Source organism: Gavialis gangeticus, unplaced genomic scaffold (genome assembly GCF_001723915.1).
Source record: "Gavialis gangeticus isolate Ggan-Ray unplaced genomic scaffold, GavGan_comp1, whole genome shotgun sequence".
NCBI lineage: Eukaryota > Metazoa > Chordata > Crocodylia > Gavialidae > Gavialis > Gavialis gangeticus.
Window position 1 is genome coordinate 151,000,202 of NW_017728992.1, and position 9,721 is coordinate 151,009,922.

At 41.9% G+C, this 9,721-nt stretch overlaps 1 protein-coding gene across 1 annotated transcript in view; it reads right to left on the reverse strand.

Annotated features, from left to right (window-relative positions):
* Nucleotides 1-4,165: 4,165 nt before the first annotated feature.
* The window catches only part of CALB1 (calbindin 1), a 26,598-nt gene continuing 21,042 nt past the window's right edge, over nucleotides 4,166-9,721 (reverse strand). The window contains exons 7-11 of the mRNA XM_019527899.1: nucleotides 7,047-7,102; nucleotides 6,904-6,943; nucleotides 6,770-6,823; nucleotides 6,567-6,638; nucleotides 4,166-6,157 (exon numbers count right to left, since the gene is read on the reverse strand). Coding sequence (XP_019383444.1) covers nucleotides 6,044-6,157; nucleotides 6,567-6,638; nucleotides 6,770-6,823; nucleotides 6,904-6,943; nucleotides 7,047-7,102 — 336 coding nt within the window. The 3' untranslated portion in view covers nucleotides 4,166-6,043. The remainder of the gene's footprint in view (nucleotides 6,158-6,566; nucleotides 6,639-6,769; nucleotides 6,824-6,903; nucleotides 6,944-7,046; nucleotides 7,103-9,721) is intronic.

The following is a 9,721-nucleotide window of genomic DNA, read 5'->3' on the forward strand; positions in this document are numbered from 1 at the left end:
CCCCTGCCTCTGCCAGCAACACCCAGCACTCTGCTGCTCCTCTTGGCAGTCATGCTGGCCCTGCTAACCCCTGCAGGCCCCCTTCACTCAGGCCTCAGGAGAACCACACACCTGCCAGTGGGGTCCAGGACACCAGCTGTGCCTTTCCTCCTTTCCTGCACTGCCCACTCCAGCCACCTGCCTCACTGTCCACACACCCCCTGCACCACTCAGGACATGCACATGGTTGAAAGAAAAAAGCTTTATTTCCCTAACACCACCCATCCCTATCCCTTTCCCCCTCAACCAGTGGAGCCCCTCCACCACCAATTAAAACAAACAAACAAACCAACCAACCTTGTAATGTGGGAACTACCTATAATTTCTCTGGGTTTTCAGGTCCAGGGTGGGGAGCTGTAGGGGGGTGGGGAGAAGCTAGATGGCAGCACCTCCTGCTGCAGCCACCTGCAATGGGGGTCCCCAAGGGCAGATGGCTCCCCATCTGGTGCCCCAGTGTCCCTGTGTGGCATGGCCAGGTTGCTGGGCACATGATGTGGGGGAGAGCAGCAGGGCTGCGCCAAGACGGATGGTGGCAGGTCCAGGGCAGGGGCCAGTCCAGGAGGTTGCAGAGGACCTCCTCCCAGGCCCAAGCAGGGGCCTGTTGTGAAGCAGCAGGCAGGACCCAGGGGCCTTGCAGGGCCATGGGTGGGGACCAGGCAGTGGGGAGCATGTACATTGGGACAGGGGGCCAGCTCAGGACCGGGTCTCAACATCAGATTCATACATACTGCCCCCTCTCACAGGGCCTCTTCCCCTCTGCCATCTTTCATAGGGCCTCTTTCTTACCAGGCCTCATACATCCCGCCCTAATCCATGCAGCCCTTCAGGTCCCCCTTGGGCCCTACTCTATACAGACCTTCATATTTCTCTCATGCACTCTAGCCTCACACCACCCTATTCTGCATGGCCACTGGTCTTCTGCCCCACACTGGGCTGAACTCAGCCATCAGTCCCTCTCAGGGCCACTCTCTGCCTCCTCCTTGAGGCTTCTCTCTGCCCTCTCACCAGGGCCACCAGGGTCTTTTCTCATTTGGTTTTTCCTGCGCCTTCCTCTCTGCATGCTACAGGTGCTCAGCCCACGGGACTCAGATGTCTGGAGACGTGCCTGATCTCCCCCTTCTCCCCCCATTTCCACTCTAAATTATCCACTGGTTAGTGAGAGCTGGGGTTATAAGGCACCCCTACCCACCCTTCACCAGAGAGGTAACTGGCCTGGCATTTCTGGGGGATTGTCCTGCCACGGACAGCCCCATCAGACCACCCTTCCCTGGCAGGGTGCAACCTCTGGTCATGCCCAGGACCAGGAGCCTCCTGCCATCCCTATAGCTCTTGCTCTTACCTCTAAGGTGTGCAGCTGCACAGCTGCGTGTTGTCTTTCTGGCTGCCAGCAGCAGACTGCTAGCTGAACTCTGAGGCCCTGAGCTAAAATGGAGTCTTGTCAGCTCTCTTCTCCAATCACAGGGCCCTTACAGGGTCATGTAACCACCTCATCAGAGCTGGTCTGCACCCGCCAGCTGCCCTGCTCCCACTCAAAGCCCTTAAAGTGGCAGGCACCAAAGATGCTCTGTCACAGATGTGACTGCCAGGGCCAGGAGGGTGTCCAGGGCCTGGCTGTTGGTGTCCTCAGCCTCTTCTGTCCAGGCCTGGAGGGGCACCTGCTGCTGGAGTAGCTCCATGTGATCCCACTCCAGGGGCTCCATTCATGCTCAGTGGTCCTGCTGGGTCATGTGCCTCATCCCAGGCAGTCTCCTGGATGATATGTTCTGCCTGCCAGGCTTGTTCCCACACCTCTCTCACCTGTGCCCATGCCTCCCACTCTTCCACTGTCACCAGGAGGGTCTGGTTCATTGTGCACCATTGATTCAGCTGGTGCATCTGGATCCTGCATCCCCTCTGGGGCTGGTGGGTTCTCCCCCACGTCCAGATGTTGGTCCTGCAGAGGCAAGAGGCAGAAGGCTTTTGTGATAGTTTGCAACAACATTTCAGATATAAGATGCTCTGCACCAGGGGCCGTGTGCTATCCAGCCTCAGATCGGGGTTCAGCCATGCACTGTGCCAGAGGAACCATAGTAAGTCAGCTGGGCAGGCCTGGGACCAGGCATCTGCCAGACAAGCTACCCCATCCCCACTTGGTCCCCTGGAGCCAATGGATTGTGGGTACTGACTGCAGGCAAGCAGCCTCCCCTGTCCCCTTCCTAGGGTGGGACAGGCCAGGCTACTGGCCGCACTTGCTGCCGTGGCTCCAGATCCTGCTCCCCTACTCTCCCCTTGCAAGCCAACTGCTCTTCTGTACTGCTTCCCAGCCCACAGTGCCCAGACTCAGGGTGTGTGGGGCTCCCAGGCAACTGTTGAGAGGGGCTGGCTGCACCCCCGCCCTCCCCATATGGGGGTCTATCCAGGGAGGTGCCCCGGGCTGGTCCCCCTCTGCACTGCTGCTGCACCCTGGGGTGGATGGGGTGGATGGAGCGTCCCATGGGAGCACACCCAGCAGTGGACCCAGAAGTGGACCAGAAGCACTTCTGGTCCACTTCCAGGTCTGCTGGAGAGTGCATGGGGGACCCCCTCCCATCCTCTGCTCAGAGACTTGTGCCTCCTGGGTCTGGAGGGGCACCTAGGGTCCCCCCATAGCCGATCACTGAGCTAGGATGTGTGTGGGGGCAGGGGGGAGGGAGGGTCACCAGCACACTTGGCAGCAGACCTAGAAGTGGACTGGAAGTACTTCCAGTCCACTTCCAGGTTTGCTGCTGAGCACGTGCCCCCACCCCCGCCCCACTCCTGTAGGAAGCTCCATCCACCCCAGAATTGCAGCATTCATGAGCCATGCCTGGTACTTTGAAGTATGTAGAAAAAACATTTAAAGCTGTGCCTATGGCTAAATCACCGGTTCTCCAAATCAGCATTGAATCTTCAGATTCTGCCAAATCGAATCAGGACAGTGATCTGAATCAACTAATCAAATCACTATCCCCAATTCAGGCTAAATCTGAATCCGAATCAAATACGGCCCATTTCACACACCCACAATAGGCAACTCTGCATTGTTAGTTTCTGTTTGGGAGAAAAGCCCAATGGGTAGAACAGCAAGATATGTTGCAGGTAAAGACTGAAATGTACAAATACACTGCCTGGCATTACTTTGTTAATTACTCTGCTATTTTTCTAAGTAAAAAATGTATACATAACACCCAGGGTTCTTAAGGGTCAAACTTTTTTCCCATGGTACAGTAGACAATTGATATTTTGCACTTCAAACCTTAAAAGCCATTGCAATATGGTTTCCCTTCATTTACATAGCTGATATTATGGTGAGGTGTCTACTATAACAGCATATTTATTAAATGTAAGTACCTGGGATTTTTGCAAGTTGTTGTGTAGTGTGTATGTTAGTTCTATTATATTTTATAATATTTTTGATGAATGATGAATAATAATTTAAACGTTTTACTAATTAAAATATTTCTTTTATGTCCCTGTGTTGATTTATTGGCAGAATTGGAATGCAAGCAATCCAGGTGTGAATCCTATTTTTGCAGTCTATATTATTTTCCATTATGATCTTTCTCACCTTGCAGCATCCCTCAAAAGAAGCAAATCTGGGATCTAACCATCACCGGTTCTGATGTCAACAGCACTTCCTGGCATCAGGCTCTAGATTTTGAAGAACTTTTCTTATGAAGAGTAAAGGTTATAAACTCTTGATTTAAAAACATTACAGCAATTCAGACTCCTTATATTTGCTATGTTTTACACTATACTGATGTAAAACACATTGCTCTTAGTACTTCCTTTCACATTGTATTCTTTTAGTGGAAATTGTACTTGTGATACATATGAAACAGTTCTTATAATCATGTAGATGTTTCTGACTTGCTTGCTAGATTCTGTACTGTACTGGAAGATAGCTGATAATAGCAATGGTAGAATTTTCAAGTTTTTGAACAAACCTTTGACTGGTAATGTTTTAATTGTGTTCCAGAAGATAAGAGTTATGTGATGACTTTTTTCTTTAAAAAAAAAACACTCTAAATTTTTGCAAAGTGACTTCACATCACATATATTACAGTACAATATGATTTCTTATTTTTGCTTTTAAGTGTTAAAATAAAGCAAAATCCAATGTTCCAAGTGCAGGGAAGAAACAGAATTTATCATTTATTATGCCTATAGGCAGATAATCTATTTACTCTTCCTTCACTTAAAATACACAATTATATTTTACATTGCATAGAGAAAAGAGGTGAATCAGCAAGTAAAGAATTAGATCATTATGTGTGGCACTGGAGTGAAGCTGTCAGAATGACCTATCATTAATCTCATTTATTATTTCCCCAACCCCACCACCAAGTATCACTTTGCTAACTCCTATCCCCTAATTTACTGTCTCAGGATTGGTGAGCACCCAAGGCACTTAGACACCTACATACCTTTGAGCAGATGTGCACAATTCATATTTAAGGAAATAAGTGCCTAAATATTTGGAAGGATCAGGACCTTACTGTTTGTTTCTAATAAAACTGATTTGTCCCTGGTTGATAACTAAATTACAGGAAATATATTTCAGGACTTGCATCTGTGGTAATAATCTCTAGACCTGGGATTTCTTCTGAAACACCGCATGTTAAGTGGGGACTTCTGAGGTTGACAGATACTAAGACACAGGGATGATTTCTCTCTCATCCCTCTACAAATTGGGAACAACTCCATTTAAGTCTATGGAAATATGCTGGCATAAAACTGAGCAAAGTAAAAGGAGAAGCAGATCTATGGAGTGCAATTAAAAAAATACAGGAGCATTTATGTAGCATGTTCCTGTTTTTCAAACAACTGTCCTTCAGAATAATAACATCTGGACCCCACTAGAGTACTGGCTTTGTCAAATAGGTATTTCAAAAAATAGATTGTTTTGGTGGGAAGGGGAGAAAGTTGAGGTTTAATTTAAACTTGAATAATTTTCTAGATTATACATTTGTTGTGAGATGCAAGGGGCATCTATTTAAAAAGAGTAATTTTTTTTCTATTCCCTGAAAGGAAAAAATCCAGGAAGTAGACTAGACAACAGTAGTCTTAGTATATTACATTTAATTATAGGTTACACAGACTGTGATGTAAAAACAGCAGTTACTAAAATAATTATAACCTGCAAAATGTGAAAATAGTTTAGAAATTGGATTGTCATATTTTCTGGCACAGCAATTTTCATGAAATTTTATGTTATGCTATTCTTTTTATGCTAACTATACTATCTTCAGATTAGCCAGGCTTCCAAGACAGATTAAAGGCCTGTATTTTTTAGTGCCTATGAACCATGTTTAAACTCATCCATGTTAAACAACCCAATGGAAAACATTTCATTTTCTGTGAACTTCAGTGCTGGTAGTGGTAGTTATTCCACATATCAGCTGCTTTTACATGTTATGACTGTATGTCATGAGTCTGTGATGAGAAGCATTTAAATGCTAAACTACAGACCGCAAAGATCTGCAAGGTCTGACTGCTGAAAATATTTCTCAACAGTTGGTAAGTCTTCACATTCAAACCACTCTGGTCACCTTTCCTACTTCAAAACAGTATTTCTTCATTTTCCATTTTAAAAACCCGTATTTAGTCATACAATGAGAAAGAGATCTTTAGCATTTACTTAACATAGATCCTGGTAGTGTTGCAGGTGTCAAAGGATATGAAGAACAAAATGGTCTCAGCAGATTTTTAATTTTTCTTTCAGCCATGTTTACCAAAGCAAAAAATTGTTTTTTTTAGCTTCTTATTGAATATACAGACTAGCCCAAACATAGACATTCTCTTTATCAATCTTATATAGTTACAAAAACTGTACATTACAAACAGTATAGAAACAAACTGAAAGGAATGTGCCACACATCCTGGCTAATTATCTATATGCAGTTTAAATTTACAGATATAAAAGAAAGTACAGCCTATTCCCTTAGAGTGCACAGTTATTGTGTAGGTACAGTTATATCACTAGTTAAGTGGAGGTGATAAGTCACTAATTTTCTTCAGCACAGAGGATAAGAGCAAGTTCTGTTCGATACAGCTTTCCTCCATCAGACAAGGCCATGATGTTTTTCTTGTATGTTGAAATGCTGTTGATATCTAATTCCTAGTTTAAAAATGAAACAAAACAAAATGCTTAATAATCCAATGTAGTTACCAACATGAATATGCAAGTTGCCAGTGATACAAAATAGGTCGGAAAAAAGCTGTTTGGTGTCAGCCTGTCCAACAGAACTGTATAGAAATTAAGTATTCAAATATAACTTTTATATATGCATAGTAGAGTGTTGAGAACTTGTACTCAAAGATGCTTCATAATATAATCTGCTGTATGATGACAGTTCACTTAATTAAGGATTTATGTTGCTATTACTTCTACAAAAGTTTAACTGTACCAGATGCCATCATGGTTTTAGTAGCTCTGTCTTTATCTTTATTGGATTATACATTTAAAATCTTCTTGGAATCCAAATTTAAATCCAAGTTTTCTGCAAAGAGAAAACTTCTAGAGTTACCTTTTTGTTCTTTTCACACAGATCTTTCAGTAATGCATCTAGTTCATTCTCATCTATGAATCCACTGCCATCCTGAAAAACAGGCATTTGTACCATTTACTTTGCAGTAATTGTAACTATTTTAGCTATACACCTATTTTTTCCTTATTTAGGAAGTGATTCTCAATTAACATATAGGACTTAGAGACTTTCTGATGACTTACTTGATCATACATCTCAAAGGCTTTATTGAACTCTTTGCCAGACATTTTGACACCCTAAACATCAAAGAAGGCAAGAATTAGAAGAACAGCACATAATGTTAAACATTCAAACTGCAGAATGTAAAGCTACATACCTGGAATTTTATAAGAAAATTTTCCTGTACTGGGAGTAACCTAGTGGAGGGGAGAGAGGGGTGTAGAAAAAACAGAGTTCAAACAGCTGTTGATTATTTCCATATTGGTACAGAATATTTATGTGGAAAAGTCATAAGTATACCTTGCCATTTCAGTGAGTTCCAGCTTTCCATCATTGTTTGCATCAAACATCCTGAGCTGAAAGTATATGATATATATTTTTATGAATATTAGAACACAGCAAAAAAGCTATTTCTATGAGAAATTCAGAACCAATGGGATAATATTAAGTAAATAAAATGATGGAAATAAATTCCATAATCTATTTGCTCTCAGGTACACTGTTGTGAGAGAGCCTATAAGCTTTTGAAAAAAGGAAATCAATAACAAATCTTTATACAATGAAGTCCTATTATGGAACTGTTTGGGCAGCTTTGTTTAATCATTGTGTCAAAATGTTCTCTCAATCCAACTCCACTCATCAGTGAACTTTCCACATTAGAGGTGGACACGGAAGGAAACCTCTCCAAGATGGAGTAAGATCCTCTAAGCATTTTAAAGTCAAAATTGGCACTCCTGTAAGCTAAAATATCAACTGTCTACTGCCAAAGGAATTTTAGGAAAGGGTTTCTTACATTATTTTTGAAAATATTAAGTAAAGGAAAGGAATGGTTCCATTTTTGTTCTTACAACTATATAGTTCATTTGCTCAGTAGGAAATAGGTACACAGTCACAGCATAAAACTGAATTTGACTGTCATTACATTATTTGCTGCCTGATAGTTGTGTGTGTCCAACAAAGCCAGAGGATTTCAAAGACCCAGAAATAGTCTTGTCTGCAATTCAGAGGAGCTACTCCAGATTACTGGGTAACTGAGGTCAGGGTTTAGCCCTTCCCAAATGACACACATGCCATGGATGTGATTTCCTACTACCGCTACCAAAGATTCAGTGCCATACAGGTGATAATAATGCAGCAACACAGGCTTTTTTTCAGCTGAGGTAATTTTTTTATCCCAAGTCATAATTTGAAATTAGTATGTATATTTCTCCATATATTTAAGTTTTGATATAAAAGAAATTCATATAGCAATGTGATACTACAGAAATCTATTATTTCAAACTATTTTCAGGATCCTATTGTATTAAAAACTGGTTTGTCACCTAAAATGTAATAGTAAATATGTCATAGAAACAAAAAATGGAGACACTTCAAGTTTCTGGTTAACATTTTGGGAGGCATAAGGAACTTAAAATTATTTATAAGTGGTTTGAGGTGTTACACTTGTCCGTCTTCTGCCAGTTTTTATAGATATACTGTTGCATTTTCATATTTTCAAATGCTACCTCCCTTCACTTTGTGTGGAGAGAGGAAAACTGACCATACAAAGTGTTGGTAGATATATAGTTGAAAACAAATAGTCCCCAGCCTCTTTCAGTAATTGTACATGTGCAATAATTGAGGAGGCGGGTGGGAGCAAATTTGTGTGTAATTCCTTAAACTGATTGGGTGAGAAAAGACTCAACTTTGTTCAAAAGCACACTAGGAATACAGTGGTAGTCCAAAAAAAAAGTGCTAGTATACCAGTTCCCTATTAACCCTCCCCTCCGTTTTATTCCCAGCATGCCTTTCTGGGGAAGAGGGTTTTAAGTTTGGCAGAGGCGAGCAGTTGCAGTCCTAAAAAAGCCATGTTATATCCAGTTGCTCGTTTGTTGCTTCCACCTTTCTCTTTCTAGTCAATACTTTTAATTTCTGTTATGCTGTTTTGATTAGTTTTTCCTTTCTTATTTATAAGCTATTTCTTTTATCAGTGTTCATTTTGTCATTGCTTCTTTCAACCTGTGAAACCCAAAATGAAGAACACATTATGGGGTGAAGGGTCATGAAAAATGCAACACAGGAAGGTTGAGATGTCATTTGTTTCTCTAATACATGTAATATTATTTCTGGCACATGTATAATATTTTCATGTAAATAGCTTACACTATTAACATTGAATCATTGGTTCTTTGTCAGGAAAGATAGAAATCTTTGGCTTAATTAACCTCCCACATAATTGGGGTTAGCCTGAGAAATGTTTGTCTTACTGCCAGTCTGAAAAATTAAAACTCTAAAATTCCTTTGTAATTAAACTTATTTGACAAACCAAACCTCCATCTTAAACTTGCCATACTCAAGACAAGGACTTTATTTTCTTTTTTCTGGAAACACACAAATCCTAGTGACTACATCACAGAACCATCAATAGCTCTTTAGGCCTGTATAAACTTAAGAATGGGCCTGGTCAGGGCTTTGACAGTGCTAGTCTTATCATCCCTGCCCTACTATCTGCTACCCTTTCCCATATGGAGAAGCAGAATAGGGTGGGAAATGTAGAACTGACACTTGCCTTATTTCCTTATGTCTGATATTAAGTCACATGGAAACACAAAGCAGAAGTAGTGCTTCTCATGTACAATTATCTTACAGCTTATAGGTCACTTGTAAATTGCACTATAAAGTGCTCGTGAGGCACAACTTGTGTATGCGTATTGCTTTACTCACCACAATCAAATCAGTAATATACAGCACCCATTTAGCAATACCAGTAACACTGTGTTTCAATTTAAGAGAAAAAACAGAAACTGTGGCTGCGTAGAATATAGTTAGCCAAGTTGAAATTTGCCTTAGAAGGATTACAGTGTTGTAGCCATGGTGGTCCAGAAAATGTATGAGAGTCAAGGGCTTGTTTGAAATACCCGAGAAGGGAAAAGTGTGCAGAAGAGCTTGTCAAACTTTTCTCCCAACCATACAGTTACCCTAAAAGACCCCCCCCC